This window comes from Haemorhous mexicanus, chromosome 17, assembly GCF_027477595.1.
Source record: "Haemorhous mexicanus isolate bHaeMex1 chromosome 17, bHaeMex1.pri, whole genome shotgun sequence".
Taxonomy (NCBI): domain Eukaryota; kingdom Metazoa; phylum Chordata; class Aves; order Passeriformes; family Fringillidae; genus Haemorhous; species Haemorhous mexicanus.
The window spans coordinates 10,968,439-10,990,860 of record NC_082357.1 but is presented as its reverse complement, the minus strand read 5'-3'; the positions used below and the strand labels follow the sequence as shown (position 1 = coordinate 10,990,860).

The 22,422-nt window shown below is 42.0% G+C and overlaps 1 protein-coding gene across 1 annotated transcript in view; it reads left to right on the top strand.

Moving 5' to 3' along the window:
- PRKAR1B (protein kinase cAMP-dependent type I regulatory subunit beta) overlaps positions 1-22,175 on the top strand; it is a 92,360-nt gene extending 70,185 nt beyond the window's left edge. Inside the window, exons 9-11 of the mRNA XM_059862210.1 lie at positions 2,605-2,726; positions 19,144-19,225; positions 19,643-22,175. Of these exons, the coding sequence (XP_059718193.1) occupies positions 2,605-2,726; positions 19,144-19,225; positions 19,643-19,815 (377 nt within the window). The 3' untranslated portion in view covers positions 19,816-22,175. The remainder of the gene's footprint in view (positions 1-2,604; positions 2,727-19,143; positions 19,226-19,642) is intronic.
- The last annotated feature ends 247 nt before the right edge of the window (positions 22,176-22,422 follow it).

The window sequence follows — 22,422 nt, the reverse complement described above, 5'->3', positions numbered from 1 at the left end:
AACTTCTGAGAGGTGCTATCCATGAGATTTTCAATTATATTTGTGTGCTTAAAGTGAGGCCAAGTACGTTGCTCGCTTATTAATGAAGTTTTCATCATTTCAAATCCTTCTTTTATGCTTAATTTAAATCCTCCTAAATTAAGAGCACAAATTATACCAAATTACAATGAGTATTTAAAGAAAAAAAGAATCTGTGCACCTGCACTAATGAGGAGCAATTACAACAATGAGACATCTCAAAACAATTTCAGAGTAGAAAGGTTATTCAGAGATGTGCTTCCTTAAACACATTCCTTCATTGTGGTTTGCATTGTAATTAGAGCCTAATTTGTAGTGTGGCTTTTGAATCTTGGTTCAAAAAAAGAGGAAGGACTTTAGGATTTGAACTTTTTTTAAGTACAGAAAAGCAGTGAACAAAATAACACATCATTGCAGGAGCATGGAAATTTAGGTGAAATGTTGAAGGATCTCTTTAACATGCCTAAAAAGTAGATGACACCTGCAAAGCAGAAAGATATTTTAGAAATTTCAAAATGGCACTGAAAAGCCAACTTCACTTTATCCCTTACTGTGGTCAGAACTCAGTGATCTCCTGGTGGAAAAACCTCTACCTGCTTCTTATGTTTCTTTTTTCCAAGGTCTGTCCAGTGTCTGTAATTAGCTGTATAATTGCAAGAGTCACTTTTTTTTTTTTTTTTAATCTAAAGATTTTTTTAGATTATCAGTAGTTGCTTATGAAAGAAGCAATACTTTACATTTTTTTTCTGGAGTTTAATTAAATATAAAGATGTGAATTGATATGTACAATTTAGGCATTGCAGAAACATTTCATGTGGTCTAATTTATCTGATACTTCAACTCTAAAACTAAAACTTGTAGAATATTCTATATAATGCTCTGCTTGCAAGATTTATTAACCAATGTATTTGTAGTGGTACAGTTCCCTTAGACAAAAGAGAGACACTTCGTGACTAGAGCTAGAATTAGCTTTGAATTTTTCATAAAGCCAACTGAAGAAGAAGTTTCAAGAGGCTCTTTCTTTTCATTGTTAATTACTGAGCTCCTTAAAAAGAAAAAAAGAAAAGGAAAAGTCTTCTCTAGTCTGTATGAAAGAGTTTTATGCTTATTTTTAATCAAACAGAGCAGTTTTTGAATGGTGCATTGACAATATGGTCTTGGTCTTTGACGTTAGTTCTTCTGCAGCAAAGGTCACAAACACACCAGGAAAGTGCTTTAGGTGGGAAAAATGTTAGAAACAATTGATTTCCCAACAGCAACAAGAAACTGACATGAAACCATGAAGCTGTGTCAGTCAGCTCCAAACTTACCTTTGGTGCTTTGAGCACTTTGGTCTGGTTTTGTCACCAGGCTCAGTGTGTTCTTTTGAGCTCAGCCAAAAGGCATTTTAACTTCAAGGAACTTCCTTTCACCCTCACATAATCCTTCTAAGCAATATTTTGGAAAAAAATTGGGAAACCAGAGTCTGATGGAATGGCACACATCTAATCCTGGTGTCAGAAACTGTATCTTGACATACATTAGTTCAATAATTCATAGTAAGTAGGAATCCGCAGAGCTCTGGGACATGAATTTCAGCCCAGCTTTTTGAGGCAGTGAAGGTTAAATCATTGTATTATCTGTTGCTTTTAATAACTCTTAAACCTGTAATTTTTCAGTCAAATCTGATCAAAGTACAAAAGTTCAAGTACAATTCACTCTCTTGAATTCTCATGCAGATGTGTGTTGGAGAGAGACACGGGTGGCACCTCCTCCCTCAGGGCAGGACAGGTGGAATCCATCCCTTAGCCAAGGCAGGGGAGGGCACTGGGACCCTGAGCAGCCCTGGATGTCCCTGTGCAGGCTGTCCCTTGCCATGGTGGGGATTTGGGGCAGGTGCAGGTGGGTCATGAGGACCCCTATCACAGGCTGCTTTTGCTCTGTTAATCCTAGACCAGACCCATCATTTTTAATTACAGAATTTTTTTTTAAGTTTTATAACTTTTCTCCTTTAAGAGAGGGAATGAAAAGGAAAACACTTTGCAGGCCATCCTGCTGGCAAATGAAGACAAGGTGACATTTCAAACATCCATAAGCCTGGACACCTCTGGTCTCCTGCTGCTCGTGCCACCAGGGTCTGGCCATTTGCTCTGGTGGTCTCAGCCATCCTTGAGATGGATACTCTGCATCACCTGCCCAAGGAACTGAGAGCAGCTCTGATGAAAACACTGCAAGACTTGTCCTGACACCTGGTGTGGGATGTGGTGAGGGAATCTGGGGTGCTCCCTTATCTCCAGGCAGCTCCTGAGCTGCTCCAGGCCGTGGCAGTGCCAGGGCAGCTCGGATCAGATTGCAGGAGCGAGGAACCAGAGCCAACTTTTCCTGTCCAGCTTTTCAGATTGATATCTGGGTGATTACTGATGGCTAAGACACAATGAATAAATACATTCATGTTTCCCAACTGGAGGTTCGTGCAAAGTGCCTGGATGAAAGAAATGTTTCTTTTATAAGAGAACCAGGCACGGCAGAGCTGTCAGTTTAGATCTGAATCTTCAGCCAAAGTTGGAGTGTTTTTATAATATAGCTTTATGATCTTCAATATTTTAGAGTCCCTGGACAAATGGGAGCGGCTGACAGTGGCTGATGCACTGGAACCTGTCCAGTTTGAAGATGGAGAAAAAATTGTTGTGCAGGGAGAGCCTGGTGATGACTTCTTTATTATTACAGAGGTAAGATTGGCAACCTGATAAGCTCTGTCATTTCCTGGTAAAGATCAAGGCTTTGTATTAAAGACATTTGGGTTCAGTTCAATCTCTTACTTCAGCATAAATCTAACTCCACTTAAACCAGGAGACCTACTCAAAATTCAAATGAATTCAGAGACCAGTTCCATGGAATTGTCTTAAGTGAGACAATCTTCTTTCCAGTGAAGTGAAAATGCGGAGTAATTTTGAGGTGTGTCTGGTGTCTTTACTGTTTGAAGGTTTGTTTACTGTGGGAGATTTTTGCAGTTCCAAATTTCTGATACTTCAGCAGAGCTGGTCAGCCACAGAGTGCATTAATTGTTGTTCCCAAAGGGACTTACAGGGAGTATCACAAATGGACATCTGAAAACTGGAGCAGGAAACCTGATCAGAAAACTGATAATTTGTTCTTTGTTTTGCCTTAAACTCAGTCCTAATGGCTGAGCCATCTTTTTGTTTACTCTGACAGAGGCAGACAGATCTGTCAGGCAGCTGAAAATGCTGACATCTTTTTGGGAGATTATCTGACACTTCAGTTCCACCATCTCACTTCTGCAAACAGATGCTGGCAGGGTTTCCCCCCCTCTCTGACATAAATATTTGGATCCCTGGTATCTCACACAAGTACCAAGGCACTGTGATATAATAAGCTATGAAGAGGAATTAGAGAGACTCAGACTGAATAACAGGAGAGCATTAGGATGTGATTGTCTATGGATTGTGAGTGTTCCTATGCAAATATACAGAGCAGAAAAAGCCAACATATGGCTGTGGTGACAGCTCCAGTGCACACACCAGGCCAGGTGTTACATCACCAGCAATGAGTTCCAGTGGTGGCACAGGAACTGGGAGGGAGCTGGAACCCCTCAGTGTGAAGAAGGTGGTCAGAGGGGTGTAAGAGGCTGGTCATGGTGCAGCCTTGGGATCCAGTTGCATGCACACAGAATGCATCCCAGGCTTTGCTTTGCTTGCTCTATATCTGTGGATTTTTGGACAGGTGCCTCTATGCAAAGCAGCCAGAATTTGGTTCATAATCAATATCTGACATTTAAAATTCCATCTTTCCTTCCTCTTGAGTGTTGGAAATATGTATTTTATTTATGAACATAGTTTTTCTTCAATGCTCATAAAATTGCCAGTGCAAGTAACTGCACCTGTCTGTCAAACAGGGAGACAATTCAGGAACTTTAAATATGTGACAAGCAGTGTCCCTTCAAAACAACAGTGTTAGAATAAATGAGACTAGATATCAGATAGGGAATCTTTTTTATTAAGAAGATGTTTAGTATATGAGAAAAATTTAGGAAGTTTTTTCAGAAATATGGAATTTTTATTGCTCCTAGTGTTTCTGAATGTGCTGTTATTCCTTGCAGCAGCAGGAGACTAGGAAAATCTAATTTTCTTAGCCATTGAATCCCATGTGGAAAATTGGCAGCTTGCTTAAGAGTTACCAAGGGCCTTTATTTTCCCCCTCTTGCTGAAACAGCTGTTAAGTCTTGAATGGGTAGAAAAGCATTAACATTGCATTCTGTAGAAAGTATCTGCTCACCTCACCCTTCCACTGCAAATCTGACTTAGTTTCTTACTTTGGAAATTGCCTATATTTTTTACTTTAAGAATGAACGTGCAGTTTCAACTATTTCTTGTGCTGCAGCAGTATTTCTGCCTGCTCACACAGAGTTTAAGCTTCGTATTTTAAATGTGATTTTTACAGGAGTTCACGTCTTTGATTTTAAGCTTTTCTGTAGGAAAAATTGCTGCAAGTCACCAGGAACACATTATTCTACAACCTGCTTGAAAGTATTTTGGCTGGTTTGTTGTCACAATATGCTGAAAAGCCATTAGCTTCTTTCATATGCTTTTTGATGTTTGTGGTCTTCTAATCCAAACCACTAGAAATGCAGCCAAGTTGTTTGGCTGCTGTGTATGCAGAAAACCATTTCATATATCACTAAAATGCAGCCTCCTTTGGAGCACAGCGTGTCCAGTACTACAAAGCTAACTTGGCCACATGAGTTTTGGACAAGGTACTCACTTACCTTTTTATTTACTCATTTTACATTCCATGCAGCCCAGAAAGACATTCATGTCCTGGGCTGCTTCAAAAGCAGCATGGCAGAAAGTCAGGGGAGGTGATGCTGCTCCTCTGCTCTGCTCTCTGTGTCCAGCTCTGGGGTCCCCTCCCCAGGGGAGGCCACTGAGATGATCAGAGGGATGGAGCCCCTGTCCTGGGAGGAAAGGCAGAGAGAATTGGGATTGTTCAGCCTGCAGAGAAGGCTCCAGGGTAACCTAACTGAGCCCTTCCAGCACCTGAAGGGAGCCTGCAGGAAAGATGGAGAGGCTATTTGCAAGACCCTGGAGTGACAGGACAGGGGAATGGCTTCAAAAGAAAGAAAGTAGCTTTAGATTAGATATCAGGAAGAAATTCTCCCCCTGTGAGGGTGGTGAGGCCCTGGCACAGGGTGCCCAGAGAAGCTGAGGCTGCCCCATCCCTGGAGGTGTTCAAAGCTAGGTTGGATGGGGTTTGGAGCAACTTGAACTACTGGAAGGTGTCCCATGGCAGAAGGTGGAATGAGATGATCTTTAAGGTCACTTCCAACCCAAACCATTCAATGATTTATCATAAACCATGATCATTCATATCATGCCTTAGACAAATCAGTTATCACTTTATAAAGCTTTGGTGCATCCCAGATACTGGTTCCCAGTGGAATCTTGTGACTCCTAGCATAAAAGCTTCTCTGAGGCACCCAGGACTCACATATGGATTTAAAATTATTGAACTCCATGAATTAGTCATTCATTTCTGGTTAGCCTGCCCTGTTGCCTTGCTCTGTGCCATCCCTTTGGGACATTGTAAGGACATTGGTCTTGCCCAAGGACACAGCCTGTGAGTGAATTGGCACCTTCAGGATTTGCAGACTGTAGAGAAGCCACTGAAATGTTTTGAAAGGGAGACTGATAGCCCCAGTGATGATCAGAACAGCAACTCCTGCTTTAAACCAGGAATATCATCCTAGTTAGTATGGATAAGTCTAATTACTCTCCCCCTTCTATCAAGCAAACACACTCAGCTTTTCCCTATATTTCTTACTATAACCTTTTTTGTCATGGCTTTCTGTCCACCTTCCTACCTCCAGTGTTGCACAGTTTATTTGGGGTGCAGGTTATTTGAGGTGCAGGCTGTGAGCATGGAAATGCTACAGTGCCTCTTGGAAAGCAAGGCTGCAGCAGGAGCTCAGCCAAATTATTAGAATAACAGAAAATGTGCACAGGGAAGAATCACAGGAAACCAGAGCTTTTTAAGTTCACTGCTCACAAAGCTGTTTGTGGTTCATTTTTTGCTAAAAAGTCTAATGAGAAAAGTGTATACCCTGAGATTCCAGGACAGCTACAGTTTTTCTGCCATCCTAAAAATTCACAGGCACCAGTAAGATGTTTACTTCCAGTAGTTTGGGTTCTTTTCTGTTTAAATACCAAGCAGCCTTCAACAAGATTTAGTTCTAATATTTAAAGGTTATGGGCTTTTTTTCCCTGAGATAGAATTATTGTAATGTATATACCAGATTCCTTAATGTGAAGATAGGATCAGAAGTGAATGTCTGCTTATAAAAGCAAAGTACTGACTTCTGTGAGATTGATTTACTGCACTTGAAACCAGTAATTAAAAAAAAAAAAAAAAAAAAAAAAAAAAAAAAAAAAAGAGGCAGCCCTGCAGTTTCTGTATTTTCAGATATTTCCAGGTCTTACTTTCCCACTATGGTTTTCACACAACAAACTCGGGCTTTCCCAGACCAGACAGATGTGGAATGTATCTGCTGGATTCCAAGGTCATGGAATTATCCCATATGAGATTCCTGGCACAGAGGTGAAAAACTTTAAGCACCATGAAACAATTGTTGCCATAAAGAATTATATTTTGGCAGGCGTAAATCATAACAGATGTACGGTTTCTAACAAATAAATTTGCAGTTGTGTGGTGCCCTGCCACACTGTGTACCCAGCAGTGGGGAGGATTTATTCATCTGACTTCAGATAACGCAAATATTTTTAGCCAGCATTTTAAAGTGGTGGATGCAAAGGCATGTGAGCTTTGTGGAGTTAAAAGTCCCTTTAAATGAAATGCCAGTTGAACAGGGGCTGGTTTTATTCCCAACTTGTGCTTTGCCACTGTCTCCAGCTCAAACAGCAGTTCAAACCAGTGTAGTAGTGCTCTGAAACTGGAAAGAAAAGAGGTTTTAGCTGTTGTCTAGGTTACTGAGAAAGGTAACGACAATAGTATTAAAAATAGCGGTTATGATCATGTACCACTCTCTAAAGTTCAGCTTCCAGCTTGGCTGGGTGGCACAGTACCTCCAAGTCTGTGAGGCAGCTGCCAAAAACACAGGGACCTGCAGCCTGCTGGGATTTCCAGCTGCCAGCCCTCCCCTGTCACATCACTGGCATCGCTTGTCACGAGCCAGCGCCGTGTCCGGCGCACCCGGCCTGTCACGGGGCTCACCCGCTGTGCCCAGGGACTCTCTGAGTCTCAGCTGCACTCTCAGAGCTTGCTGAGCTGCTGCCATATGGCCCTAATACTCATAAAGTTTGACATGGTTTGAGAAAAATGTGTGCACAGACACACAAACGTGCGCAGGTGGAGGGGGAGAGAACAGCAAAAGGTTTCTGACAGGGCCAGGGTGAAGCTGAAGAGCACAGCTTGTGGCTGCCCTTTAAGTGTGCAGCCTGTCATCTGCTCCCAGGACAGGTTAGTTTAAAAAGAAAGCCTAGAAATAAATCTGCATGAGAAGTAAAACATTTGCAATTAATAGCTGGTTGAGCTGCCCAGCAATCGCATGCAGCAGTCTAAAAATAAAAGACCTAAAAATAGAAGATAATTCACAGGAGACAATTCAAGGAGAAATGGACCCATGGTATCAAGGAGTTTGGCACTGGATTTTTGGTTTTAGCTTTAAAACCCAGTATATTTAATTGCAGGTTTGTGTTAAGTTACAGAGGGTACTCCTCTGCAACTCCTTAGTGAAAAGCACTTATAAAAATCTGGGATTTATATTCTTCCTTATTATCCTGATAAGGTTAGAGAGGAGGCATAGTCAGGGCATCAGATTTTCAGTCTCACCTGTTCAGTCTGTGGGCAGAACAGTGCCCTCCCTGTTTCCCCATCAGTGGGAACAATCCTAATGACACTTCTTAAAGGTGAGGAAAAGCTTAATGGGATAAGGCATAAATATCTGTCACTACTGAAACCAGGCAATAGGAATAGCAAAATCGACAAAAAAAAAGAAAAAAAACCCACTGATAGTGCAAAAGGCTGCCTTATTGAAATAAATGAGTGAAATGAATTGGTAATGATTATTTTTCCAGCACTATCCTTGGCTGATCACATTGGAAAGAGCCCAGTAGTCCTCGGTGGGGGCTGTTCCTTCCGTGCTGCTGTTGACATTTCAAGTCAGGGCCACAAACTGGCTCCGGTCTGGGCAGGATCCGCTGTGAGTTCTTGATGAGAGTGTACTTGAGATAGTGTCCTGTAGGTGAAATCAGTGTTTCCAGCCCTGCTGACACTCCTGGCACGCTCTGGAGCGTCTCTGCACAGATGCAGTTCAAAGCCTGTAGGTGGAACAGTGTTTGTAAACTCTTCCTGCCATGGTAACCTCGGAAGGGCACCTGGTCCTACACAGAACTGGGCCTTTCTGTAGGAAAACTCGACTTGAGTCTTAAATTACACAACGAGCATCTGAAGATTTATGATTTAAAAGCTCCTTAAGAAGGAAAAGAAAAAAAAAGAAAAAAGAAAAAGAATAGCCCAATTGTTTCCTGCCCTAAATCGTTGCTCTTTGACATTCTAACCTAAGAGAGACCCCTTTGGCACCTACCCCTGCGACAGGCAGGAGAACTACAAAGTAAACTCCTTCCATAGGGATAATGAAGTCACTGCCTTAGGCACACTCTGCTATCACACCTGATAATCTCTTTAAAACACAGTGCGATTAATTATTAATTAGGAAGATGAATGTTGTCTAGAAAAGGAGTTTCAAAGGCTACAAATCTGAACTGCTTAGTGTTACCAGGATTTTGTTGATACCGAAAATGTTTGTCAAAGGCAGTCTGCAGCGACTCCTAATGTACCCAATAAACAAAATATCCTGAATAAACAGAGCCAGCAGGCACCAGGGCTCTGTACTCTGCTTATTTTTAACTGCACAGACATTGTTTCCCACAGAGCTCTTACAGGAAGGGGACGTTCGATTTTCTTGGTATCACCCACTTGTGCTGGGGTAGCAGCATTTCCACTGGCCCTGCTACAGTTTCTCTGGGTTCAGGATCCATTTTTAATGGCCAGCTGACGTCAAAGATGGAAAGTTGGGTGTGTGATTGGGTCCCATCCTGACAGGGATGGAGGTGAAGTATTTTGCTGAGTCCAAGAGACTAAAATGTCAGCTAAGTCCAGCTCTTGTTAAACTCAATCTAACTTCCACGGGCAGTGGGTCAGGCTGCATGGGATAATGTTTCATAGGAAGCAAAAAGCTGCTCCCTTCTTCCCACCAGCCATGGAGGACCTGTCAGTGACTGCAGCTTTTGGCCTTTCCTTCCAACTCTTTCTCCAGCCCCACCAGTAACCACTGCAGTGCAGTCACCTCTAGTGAATTCTGCAGAACCTCAGAAGTGATGGAGGGAGCATTTTCCTACCAATTTTGTGAAATTTCACATTAGCCACTATTTCTAGTCTATTTTAAAGCTTTGCAGATTTCGTTCCTCATTTGTGGCAGAAACCAGGACAACTGTATGTAAATGCCTTGAGTTGCTATGAACCCAGAGAGTGGAGAATAATATACAATAGTTTAAAAATGTACAGTTAAAAAATACTGTCAAACCCAGTCATGACTCAATCTTGAGTCCAAAACCAGAATTAAGTCCTCTTGCTTCATCATTCTGCAAGACCATTAATGTCACATAGCTTTTATATTAGGAAAATGACTCTTATTGAAAAAGAGGTCTGATGGAAAGGAAAACAGTATAAAAGCAATGTGCACAGCCAATAGTTTGTGATGGAAAAGAGTTTTCACCTGGATTTGGCCCCTCCATATAGTATGACATAATTAATTTTATTATAAAATAATTGTAAGAGTTTTAGTAACTGTGATCTGTATTACATGTAACCACCTTTTAACCATCTCATTCCTCATTACCTGCATGAACATCTCATGAAGGCCACAGGGTTTTTATTCTCATCACAACTTCTGATGAGGTATGTGAAGAAACCTCTATGTTGCATGGTGTGATCTGAAGCAGAGGGCACAAAAATTGGGATAGTTCTTCATTCCTGAAAAATCAATTGATGGTAATTAGACAACTTGAAGGACCTTCATGATTTTGTTTATGGAAGGTCAAAGGCAGAGAAACAGTGGGAACCTGTGGCCAGCACCTCATCATTAGTGGACCATCCTTATTCCTTTAGGTTAAACATTACCACCCAGAAATGATGGGTTTTATTTTATACTGCAGGTTCTGTGGAAGTCACTTGCGCTTTGTATTGGCAGGAATGTGTTGATTTCTTCCCTTGTTTTTGTAGAAAGGTCTCTTTCATAAATCAAAGGTTGGCAAATAATAAAAATCCAAGATTATTTACTGGCTACAGGAATATTTGCAGTGTCTTTGGCTACATAGTTCAAAGGGTTTGTCTTCTTTTGGAAAGTAGCCCTAGAACTGCTGATCCTTAGCCCTAACATGAAAGCTGTCCCAGGAATGATGCTATCAGCAGTCCCTGAGGGCTGAAATGGCAGCTGAGGAGTGATGTGCTGGTGGTCTTCCAGGACACTGGGAGTGAGGACGTTGCTTGTGTCAGCACCACCATGCACACACAGGACCTGCTGTGTTACTCTGCCTTTGGGATATTGATAAACCTACATCTTGAAGCATAATTCCCAGGAGGATGCAGTGCAGCCATACTGTTCCCAAAGGCTTAAAAGAAATTGTCCCAGCCTCTTTTTGCACATGCTATACCCAGCATTAAAAAAAACTATGAATGTTTCCCCGGTTCACTTTTGACATGACAACTTGTGTAGGAGTCTCCAGTCTCATTCAGTGGTAATTTAAAACATCTGATTTGTAAACCCATAAAATTGAAGTTTATGCTGGAACGACAGACACACCCTGGCCCTGTACCACTATGGGATATGTGGAAATCAGGGAAATCAGGGAAATCATTTGGTGTGTGGAGAAGGAAACCCCAAAGTTAGTAATTGGCAGTTTCATTCTTAATATATGCATTCCTCATTTGAATTTGCATAAAAATCAGAGTGCAGGATTTTCTCTTTATTCAAAGCAGCCTGTAACTTCTCCCTGAGCTAATACCAACTTTAGGGTATGGTTGGTGCCCTTCAGTCCTGTCCAGAAGTGTCTTCCTACCAGGGCAGTCTGCAAAAGCATTGGAGGTTCACAGGGGATGAAAAGTCTCTCCATGGGAGTAAGGAGAGTAAGGAGAGCAGCACAGGCTGTTTACCCCTCAAGGTTTTCAGGATCCCTATAAGCTCCTTTGGCACCAGAGCTCACAAGCCCTGATTCAAAGCACTTAGTCAAGGTGAAGAAGAACTTTATGGCCCCAGGCACGTTAAATCTGAACTGACATTAAAGGCATCTGCTGTGTCAGGAGCTGGGACCTTCTCTGTCTTCAAGCAAAAACACTGCAGTATAAACAAGACCTGAAATATGGTGGTGCTCAACTTGGGGGAAGAGAAATGGAGAACTTTCCAATCCCTGCTGGAGTTCATCCCTTTCTCTGGATCATGTTAAAGCTGTTCCTTAGTGGAATAGCTTTTGTCCCTCCTTGCAAAGATATCATTGAGTTGACTGCAGATTTGCTGCAAGAACAGAGCCCTTAGGGCTCCTTCATTAGCTGTGCAGTGTGGATTTTCTGGAGCATGCAAGACCCTTCTCAGTGTGCTCCAGGATGAGACAATTTTGAGTTTGTGAGGCTTTTTCTTCTGAATTTCAGAATTTGGTCCTTTGAACACACAAGATTCACCAACTGAAAGGACTCAAAGAGAGCTTTCCATGGGGGATTTTACAGATCTCTGTGATAAACTCTCTTTGCTCCTTCCTCCAGTTTACTCCAAGTTTTATTTCTTGCTCAGAAGCTGCTGCCCTTGCTGGCCACAGCTGCTCTCCCAGCCCTGGTCACAGCATTAGTTATGAGACTTTAATGACAATGTCTGCCTCAGCCTTTTGCTTGGTCTGGTTACTTCAGCATCTACAGAATGTTTTCACAAAGAAGCAGATGGTGGTAGGAGTAATTGGGCCGTAAAACAGCATTAACAGCTAAAAACGATTTTCACCAGAAAGGATTCTGCAGGCAGGGTGAGGGAGGTTCAACTCTGTTTTTGTGTTTTCTCTCCCATACATTCACCCCTGCCCTGGCTGTAGGTGGTAGCTCTCTGCTTCCAGGAGATGAGCCTGTCAGGTCAGTCACAAATATGAACAGTTGATGAATAACCCATTATAAAGTCACTTTTATGTTGACTCAGTGGACGTTTCCTGGCTTCAGAGAGAGGCAAGATAATGGCTAGCTTTGTAGAAAGAAAGAATCTCTAAAATGCAACATTTTTTTCCCTTTGTGACTTTTATTGCTTTGTACACTGACATGTCTGAGGGAGGAAAACAGGACCTTGTTGCCAATAATCCACAGCGCTTGGCACAGACGGTCTTTAAATTCTGGCACTGGGATGAATATTAATTCAGTTGTTTTCCCACAGAAGCTACTGATTAGTCAAGGCCAAGTATCCCTGAGATGATTCATTAAAACCAACATCTGAGCCCACCTTTTCTGAGTAGCTCTGCTTCTTGTCACCCCTGCAACAGGTGACAGAATGTGTAATGGAAGGGGTGACACAAAATCCCAGAATGGAGTAAAGATAAAAATGCAGAGGAGCCCCAAAGGCTGTGGTGCAATGGCTTCCCAGCTTTCTGGGCATGGAGCCAGGACAACTAGCCAAGGGGGATCACACCCCAGGCAAGGGGCTCCTCCCATGGCTCAGAGCTGGTATCCTTGTTCCTCTGTCACCATCCCCTCACTCCCAGGCTTCCCAGTCCCAGTTGGCAACTGGTGGTTTGAAGAAGTGTGGCACTACTGTGGCAGAGGTGCTGTGGTGTCCCTCTCTGTGATGATGGGGGATGATGATGATGGTGGTGATGATGAATTCATGAGTCCCCCAGCATGTGGATATGCCTCTACTGGACACCTGTGTGGTCTAGCCTGATGGTAGCTCGGCTGCTGTGGCTCAAGGGCAAGAATTTGAAGTCAATATATACTATAAAACTTATAAGTTTTGCTTCTGTAAAGTCTTTCAACAGGAAAGGCTTAACAAAACAAGAAATCCCATTTTTTACTTCTTTGTGCAAAACCCATTTTATTTCACCTGAGTATTGCAGGGGTCTCCATGCATAAAGTAAATTGCAGCTAGTACAATTTCTTTTGGCTTTTCACTGTGTTTACTGGCCTCTCTCTGTCTGAATCTTGACTTCTTCCATTTAATAACAGCATTTCTTTTACCTCAAGAGGAATACATAGGTACAGCACAGGTTTAATGCAGGCTGTATCAAAGAAACACTGAAGGGAAAGATTGTCTGAGGTACTGCAATAGGAGGATGAACAAAACGACTGAAAAGGTCTTCCCGTGTCAGACATCTATGATTTTAAATACTGAACGATCAAGACAAAGGCATTTCCTGGTGATTAATGATGGGCTGGGTGTAGTCATGTCTGGGCCTTAACCCTGGCCTCCTGTATATCCCTAGGAAATGCCCTGTGGCTTAGTTCTTTCTGCTGTTTTAAGCTACACTTGGCTTATGATTGATTGTCGTCTTTAAAAGTACCTTAATGTTTGTGGCTATTTTGGTGACTGCTCTAGACAGCTTTGTTCCTCTCTCCTGGGTCTGGGTGTTATTCCCAAACCCATAGTCCTAAACTAATATAAACATGTCTGAATAGCAGAGAGCTGGGAAAACTCCAGGCGCATGTAGGGCAGTTTGATGCAGGTGTGATATAAAACACACAGCAGCCTGCAGGTTGTTTGATATCAGTGGTGGCTGCAGAGATGATGTCCAGGACCTCTGCCAGCTGGGCAGTGACAGGTGCTTTCCATCTCTGCTAAAATTTGATGTGCTGTTGAGAATGATGGCCAATAAGATGAATGTTATATTGAAATGCAGTGATGATCACTAACAGTGTAAAGGTGCTTTTGGCAGCACTGCTCTCTTAAGGAGACTGGCTGAGTATCAGGGTGCAGAGCTTGTAACTTTAACATTGCCTTTACAGCTCCTTTGACCTTGCATTATTAATCCTAACCCCATTCCCAATGTGCTGGCTTCCTAAAAACCCCATGAAATCAGTGCAACTCCAAATGTGCTAAGTCACAACAATAAAAAAGCTGGATGTGTAAAATGTTGCACATTTGTTTTCAAAAGCTCTCAGCCCCTCATTACCTTGGGCATTGCCTTGTGCTGAATTTATAGTGAGTTCCAATGGAAGCAGAAAAGAACTGACTTGCTTGAGATAAGCAGAGCAAACAGGCACCACTTTTCCAGTCAGTGAAAACCCGGGGCTGCTCTGGCAGCCTGTTCCCACCATCAAAACTGGCTCATCAGGAGGGACAGCCAAGAGGGGAGAGTTTTCCAAACTGGACCAAATTTGCTTGAGGTTTCACATCAGACAACTGAACTCATTTGTATGATCCTTTTTTGAAGTGGAGAGTGAAGCATTGGCTGACAGGTCTCCCAGATTCACCAGGCAATCACTGTTTCATAGAATCATATAATCAATTAGCTCCAGCTCCCAGGAATTTCCAGGAAATTTTGAGCTTTTGGCTCTCCTTAAATTAAGTTAATGTTTTGGAGATGCTCTAGGAAGCAGATATGACTAAATAAGATGCAATTTAATATGATTGTAGCTGTTATAATGTGAGAACATGGCCCAGACAGTGTTTGCAGACAGGTGAATGGTGGATTTTATTAGATTTACCTGGGGAAATGGGCAACCTGAAGACAGACATGTGCCTGAGAGCTCTCATCTCTTTTTCAAGCTCTGCTTGTTGATCTAATAAAATATATTACTTCCACAAACCTCATCTTGCCTGCAATTAAATGAAACCCTCCCAGAATCACACTGTGTGACAGATCTTTTCATTCATTTCAGACCTGCTGCAGCTCCATCCAGTCCCTCTGCTTCGCCAGGGGAGCAGCAGCATGTTGTGCCACTGCACAGCCCCTTCCTCCTCCTTTTGTAGTAACTGTGCCAAGATTTAATAGCAACACATTAATGAGCATTTGTGTGGCTGTAGAGTGAGGGGAAACTTCTCTTTTGAACGTGTGAATTATGGAGTGTGTGGGTTAACAAAGTGAGAAAGAGCAAAGGTATGTTCAGAGCTGCCATTGATGGAGGTAATGGCAGTTGCAGATGATCAGCCTGACCTTTCCATCTCTAATTCCATACACTGCACTGCCCTTTGTGCTGGGTGGTGAAGAGGAAAATAAAATAGGCTAGAAAAACTTTCTAAGCTCAAAACTAGGATAAAAATGTCACATTTGAGGCCATGGGGATAAAACGTTGCCTGTGCTTTTTTAGAAAAAGCAGTAAGTAAAAAAATTATGAAATAAAACTGGAGATATAAAGTAGTAACTTTCTGATTATAAAAATTAAAGTAATTTTCTTATAATTTTAATAATGTCTCTTTAATAATTATCCTTTATCCCAGATGGAGCCTCACTATATTTTTTATTGATGGCTATATCTTTAAAATAGGTGGTTAGACCAACAAAACCAAACAGTCATTATGGCTGAATTTTAAACCAAAAAAGTTTCTGAAACACTGCAGGGTTTTCCATCCCACCCCCTGCCCCTGGTGAAGCCCATCCTGCACTGCCTGACCCACCCAGGGGTAACAGGAGCTTCCACATTTTGCCTAGTGCTGCCTGGGAGTGATCCCATCTGATCCACTGAGCTAGAATAGAGGAAAAAAATACAAGATTTCAGTTTTTAGCTCCATGATTCATAATTGCCAGGCTCTTTAGGCCAACTGCTGGCTATAGGATTCATACTCAAATATAAAACCAGGGCTCCTGATGTGATTAGTGCTTATAAGTATCTGCAGGATAAGGCCTGGGAATCCCAGTGTTGATCCAGATGGGCCACACTCTAGAATGTCTCCCTCATCTATCTGTAGGGTCTGAGAGTTTAAAAGTGAAACATCTATCAAAATCTCATTACTTTGGAGAGGATGGGAGCTCATGGATTATAAACCTTAATTTATTTTTTATATCTTAAATCATGGTGCCATATCTAAGGCATAAATTTTTGCAAAACAAACTGCTGAAGCATTTGGAAGGAGTTGAATAAACACTCCCAGCAGTGCTCCGGAGCAGTGCCAGAGGGAGCAGGCAGGTGCGTGGGGTGAGGATGGCAGAGAGGTGCTGATGGCACAGTGCTTTGGGAACTCCTACTCTTGTTGTTTTTGCAATAGGAGGCTTGTATTTACTCAGAGGAGAGGAGAGAAGGTTAATGCTATCAGTTTCTGGGAATACAGGCACTCCCCAGTGACTGAAAGAGAATATTCCTGGATCCCCAAAAGACCATAATTTCACTCCCAAGCGTCTGCTAGCAGAACGACATGCCTGTCTGCCTTCAGTTTAATACCATCACAAAGGGCTGATTTATTTCATGGTGTTAACCTTCCTGACAGCCTTCAAGCTCGTGCTCTGTAGGGTTTGCTTGGTGGTGTAGGAGGCTGAATGGGTATCAGTGTACAAGGCAGCATTTTAAGTTGAGCAGCACCAAGCAGCCTGATCCTGCAAATCTAGGATCATGCAGCTTGTTTCAGAGATTCATCTTGCCAAGTTTTGTGTGTCATTTAAGGAGAAGTCTTTCCCATAGAGACAAAATGCTTTTGGGAGTGAGAGTGATGAGCCCCTGAACCCCTGTTAGATAATGCCCTTACCTCCTGGGACAGGAGGATTTATTCAGTCCTGTCATTTGTGGGAGATGGGGGATCCTAAAGCACAAGAAGGACAGAAAAATCAAAAACTCTATCACAAGTATGTGACAAGTAAAATGAAGTAAAAAACAGCCACAAAACTTGGGATGAGGGCAAGGGTAGGAGTCAAAACTGAATTCAAGACAATTTTATGAGAGATGGGTAATGAAGGACTGCTTCTGTAGTATTTTATTCTGTAATATTTTATTTTGTTCTTTATTATTTTATTTCTGTATTTTTTCCCCCCATTTACACCGTTTGCCTACAACTGGACTTCTCCTCTGCTACAGTCAGAATAGTGCTGATTCCAGAGATAAGAGACACAAAATGAAGGTGATACAGACAGGCAATTATAAAAAACATCTTCTTTGTTTCCCAGGGTGGACAGCCTTCCCCTTAAGGTCACTCTGACAATGTTCCAGGATGTACTTGTGGAGCTGGTGGCTGCTGCAGCAGGGGCCAAGCAGTGTAATCAGAGCTGACATCTGGGTGCTCTCTGTCAGGGCTTCAGGAAGCTTGTTTTGCTCTGAGACAGACCTGCTCTCACTGGGCAACGGGAAAAGCCTATGTGACTGTTAAAACAAGAGTGGAAAAAAGATGGATCTGGAATATGCATTGCTTTATCCTGCCAAGCCAAGTGTTTATTGTGGAGGCCAGACACATCTGTCCTTCTCCAGCAGATATGGTGTTTCTTGGATTAAAAAGGCTGACTGTAGTGGAACAGTGGAAGATATTGCTTCAGAAGGCTGACTTATTGGAGTCCTATATCACATGGACCCTGTCAGAAAAATATTAGCCACAATAAAGGCTGACACTCAGGGAGATGAAAGCAATATTGCTTGATATTGTGATTACCTCTATAGCAGTGTGCTGAAGGTGAGCAGTGGGGAATTGAGTCTTTTCTTCATTTGACCTGGGTGGTCACTATGATTACTTCAGGGACTTCTTCTTTGTTTTATGTAATAAAACATCTGTAATAAAAGATTTTTTAAAAAATGAGTTTTGGGAAAGGAACTGGAGACACGGATTGCAGGCAGCTATTTGGGTCAAGAGGTTCAGTTTTTTGCCAGACTCCAGATGGAGATAAGAGGAGGACAGGGGCTGGAAGTGACTCTGAAGCTGAATCCTTCTACACTGTACAAGCAATGAGAACAGCATCAATTTACTGAGCTGCACCTGATCCAAAGTTTGGCATGAGAGGGATGGATGCAGGCATTATTCCCTGTGTGGGGTATTCCTGACAATGCTGCTTGTGAATGTGGGTCTGCTCTGAAAGCTGCAGCAAGTGTAAATAACAATGCTCATCACACTATCTCTGCATTTTCATGCCCTTGCAGATTTACTGGAAGATCTTGGGAAACTGCAGTGCTGGTGGAACAATTTAGTTATATCAAGGAAAAGGATTTTTTTGGAAACTTGACAGAACAAATAAAATTTACCTACTGGAGGTGCACAAGTTTCTCAGGTGGAAGGAGGCTGCAGGATATTTGCAGCCAGTTCACTGAACACTCTGCACTGGAGGGAGGTTTATTTTTTTTCAGTTGAAATCAAAATCTGTTAACATTTGGCCCGTCCTTATGCTTTTGGTTTGGACTCAGAAGATATTCTCATATGTTACTGTAATTTTTTTCTGAAAAGCAGATACCTTCTCTGTTCCTCTACAAAAGCTTTATGCCACAATAATTTAAGATTTCCTCCAGGTCAGAATATTTCTGCATGTAAAACTCTTTGAAGGTTTAAATAGATTGTAACTGAGTTTTGACATGTATTAGCACATGTCAGGTACAGCAGTTATTAAGGGTAGTGGAGACAAGGCACATTCCATCTCTCCAGAGACTGACTCGCAGGTGTCCAGATCACTACAGGCCACGAGCGGGCAAAGCCCCTAAAAAAAAAAATCACCCTTTGTTACAACAAGCATTGAAAATGTCATTTGCCACCCATTTCAGCTATAGCTCAGGTGAGGAATAAGCTCTAGTTGCTCTCACAAAATGGTGTCCCAGGATTATTAATGGGAAAATTGCTTTTTTATTTCTTTTATTGTAAATCTTTTCTGTGTCTCTCTCTCTAAGGTTCTGCATCCACACAGAACATGTTTTAAAATTATATTAAAGCATACATTTATGTTAAAGCATGATTTACTTTGCTCCTGGGTTCTGTCCTGTTCCTCTCCTCTTTATGAGATGAATATGTCTGCATCCAAAGAACTCATAACAGAGAAATCGTTTGATGGATTTTTTTTTTTTTTAATCCTTTAATTCCTTTCATTCATATACCAGGAAGGAGTGTGATATGCAAAAGAAAATACTCAGGCCTGGGTACTTTTTAAATCAGAACAGGTTTGAGCAAAGCCAGCTGACTCCCTGCCCTTCTCTTCCCAGGGCACAGCCTCTGTCCTACAGCGCCGGTCCGACAACGAGGAGTACGTCGAAGTTGGAAGACTTGGTCCATCAGATTATTTTGGTAAGAAAATTCAGCTAAGCATGGTTCAGAAAGACAGGCACGTCTGGGTCAAGTACTGATTGTCTTAATTAGTGTTCCACTCTTACATGCTAGGGGTTATGGGCAGGTCAGCCGCTGCTCTCAGCGATGCTCAGAGATTTCAGGGAAGCTGAATCCATTCCATGGTTTACACCAGTGTAGCTGACAGGAGACAGATCCAGAATCAGCAAAACAGTCTGAAAGCATTTGTTTTCAAAAGCATTTTACACACATGCATTATGCATGTGTAATGCATTCGTACTGTCAGCAGAATTATGTAAAGTGTCTATCAAGAGATATATAAAGGGAGATGTTCTACTAGCAGAGCAACGGGATGGTGGAATATGCACCCTCTGAAAGGGAGGAGGGTGTGTGGCAGTGTGCTGTCTCTGTTTCTAGGTGAGATAGCCTTGCTGCTCAACCGGCCCCGGGCAGCCACGGTGGTGGCACGTGGACCCCTCAAGTGTGTGAAGCTGGACCGGCCCCGCTTCGAGCGAGTGCTCGGCCCCTGCTCCGAGATCCTCAAGAGAAACATTCAGAGATACAACAGCTTCATTTCTCTCACTGTCTAAATGATTCCTCTGGAAAGCTGCCTTCATGTGACCTTGTGCACTTAAAATTTGCTCTGTGCAGCTCCACAGCTTTATGAAGAAAAAAAAAGAATTGTGCATTTTATGTGTATTTTTTTCTGTTTATGTCACCTAGTGGATGTCAGCTCAAATCTCATGTATCATGGAAATGGAAGGATAACTGTTTGGGTAAGACTAACTTTGGGGAAAATTTGGGCTCTTTTGGGCTCTTGGCTTGCAGACAAGATTTTCACCTATTGTTGTTCATATTGGTTAAAACTGTGGGTTCAACTATTTAAAATACATATGAATTTCTGTTTTCTTTATTATCCTTAAAGCTGGTCTTACTCACCTTTTGTCAAGGTTCTTTGATCAAGTGATGTGAATGATGTCCCTGCCCATGGCAGGGGGTTGGAAGTCAATGGCCTTTCAGGTCCCTTCCAATCAAAACCAGTCTGTGATTGCATGATATCTCTGCCTGTCACCTCTAAAAGTCTTTTCACTGGTTAGGGACTGGGGGGTTCTGAAATCCCATGGGATGGGTAGCAGTCTCATTGATGAGATGCAATTTAAAAGGGAAGGTTGGAGGAAGCTTTTGATCATTCCAGCAAGCCAGGGAAAAGTAAAGCTTTTGAGTGATTTTATTTGTGGCTTAAATATAGGGGCCATATTCCTCCATGTCACAAACCCTTTTGGGTCTGTTTTGTAGGATATTCTCAGGCAAACAGCCTGCTCCAGTCTTCTGGGTGAAGAGGTCAAGGGACAATGTTTTGTAAGAATTCAAATGGAGCCTTTAGGGCCTAAGTTATTTGTCCTCAGCTTTTTTTAAATGAGGGTTCACATTAGAGTCCTTAGGAGTCCAGTGGGGGCTTCTCTGCTGAATTAAGATGGCTTCAAAACTCAGCAGAGTGTCCTCAGCCACTTCTCTGAGCATTACATGAAATGCTGAAGAGATAATACCAGGTGCACTTCAGGGACAAATGCAGCAGCTTGTTTTTAATAAGGTCCACTTAATGAAATTCAAATGCCTTTCTTCTAGTATATGACTAAATTTTAGAATTTTTAAAGATTTTCTGAAAGCCAAATAAATGCTTCAAAGTGCTGCTTCTCCTCAAAAAGACAGGTATTGTGTAACAAAGAGCACCAGGATCCTGGAGCCCAGGTCCCTCCAGGGGCCTCGTGGCCTTGCTGGCAGTCATTGCTGCTCTGCCTACACATGGGGCTCCTCCTGAATGGAGCTTTTTGCAGATCTCTCAAGGCTGGGGATCTGCACAGCCCTCAAGGATGGGATCATTGGGACTATGATTTGCAAAGCCTTACCTTTGCAGGTAAACTTGTCGTTGCCAGCAGCAGCAAAGCTCTGCATCTCAGCCATGCTAAACAGCACTGCCTGCCCCTTCAGCTGGGCCAAAACTCCATTTCTTCTTTACAATAACATTCTTCTGAGTAAATACAAGCTTTCTGTACCTTTGACATGCTAGAAGGTAAGCAGCAGTGAAATACAACATCAATCTCCCTTTTGAAACTAGAGGTGTAGCTGAACTTGGCTATATGGCTAAAATGAGTCCTATTGACACACAATTGCTTTCTTCTTTGGAATTAACAAATGCTAATTGGACACGTTCCTGTTGACTCCCACCAAGGGCCCAATATTCCAGTAGCTGCCCGCAGTGGTTCTCACAGAGCTAAGAAGATTCTCAGCTTCACGCTCTTCTCATCCCTTAAAGGTGCTTAATTTATTTTAGCATAATTTCAGTGGTCCTGTTAGTGTATATTCGTTGCTGCTATTTATTATGATTATGTTATGCTTCTTGCACGTGTTATTAAATATGACCATTCACAGTTTCCAACCTTGCAATTTTTATCACATACATTTATATAGGCAGACCTATTCTATATAAATATGTCAATGTATATGCATTTGGTTATCTGCTGCACTGTTTTTGTATTCTCTTGTGCAATTTTTAAAAGAAATATTTTTTAAATGTTACCAGTCTCTTGAGTATGTTCTTTTACCTGTTGCATTTCTGTTGTGTTGGTAAAAAAATTGTGAGTGTTTCGCATAATATGCAGGACACATCTCTTGTCAAATACCAAGTATTAGCCTCATTGTTTAGAAGTTACTTGAGCTCACAGACACACTGCAGATTCTTTGCTTTAAACCTTTACAGCTCATGGAAAATACATTTGAATTATGGTTCTGTTATAAGCAATCTCAAGAGAAATGTAACTGTCTAACACCAGGATTCCTGTGCTTTAAGTGGAACGAAATGATATTCAGTGACATTTTGAAGATAATTGTAATATTTGCAGTGGATGATGGGACAGGATTATGGTATGAATAAAATTCTTCTATGTTATAAGTGGCCATTGTGGGTTTATTGCTAATGGAAGTTTGTGTGAGTAGATGTCATGTTCCAGTTAAAATCTGCATATCATCAAAACTTTGAGCTCTACTGAAAATAATCAGATGCAAAGGGACAAAAAATAGACCAAGATTCCCAGTGCTATATATAGTAATGGAAACCAAACTGGTTTTGTGGAGGATTAGCATGAAGGAAAAAAAATCATCTGTTTAAATGTAACCATATATGTCTATATAAAGAAATA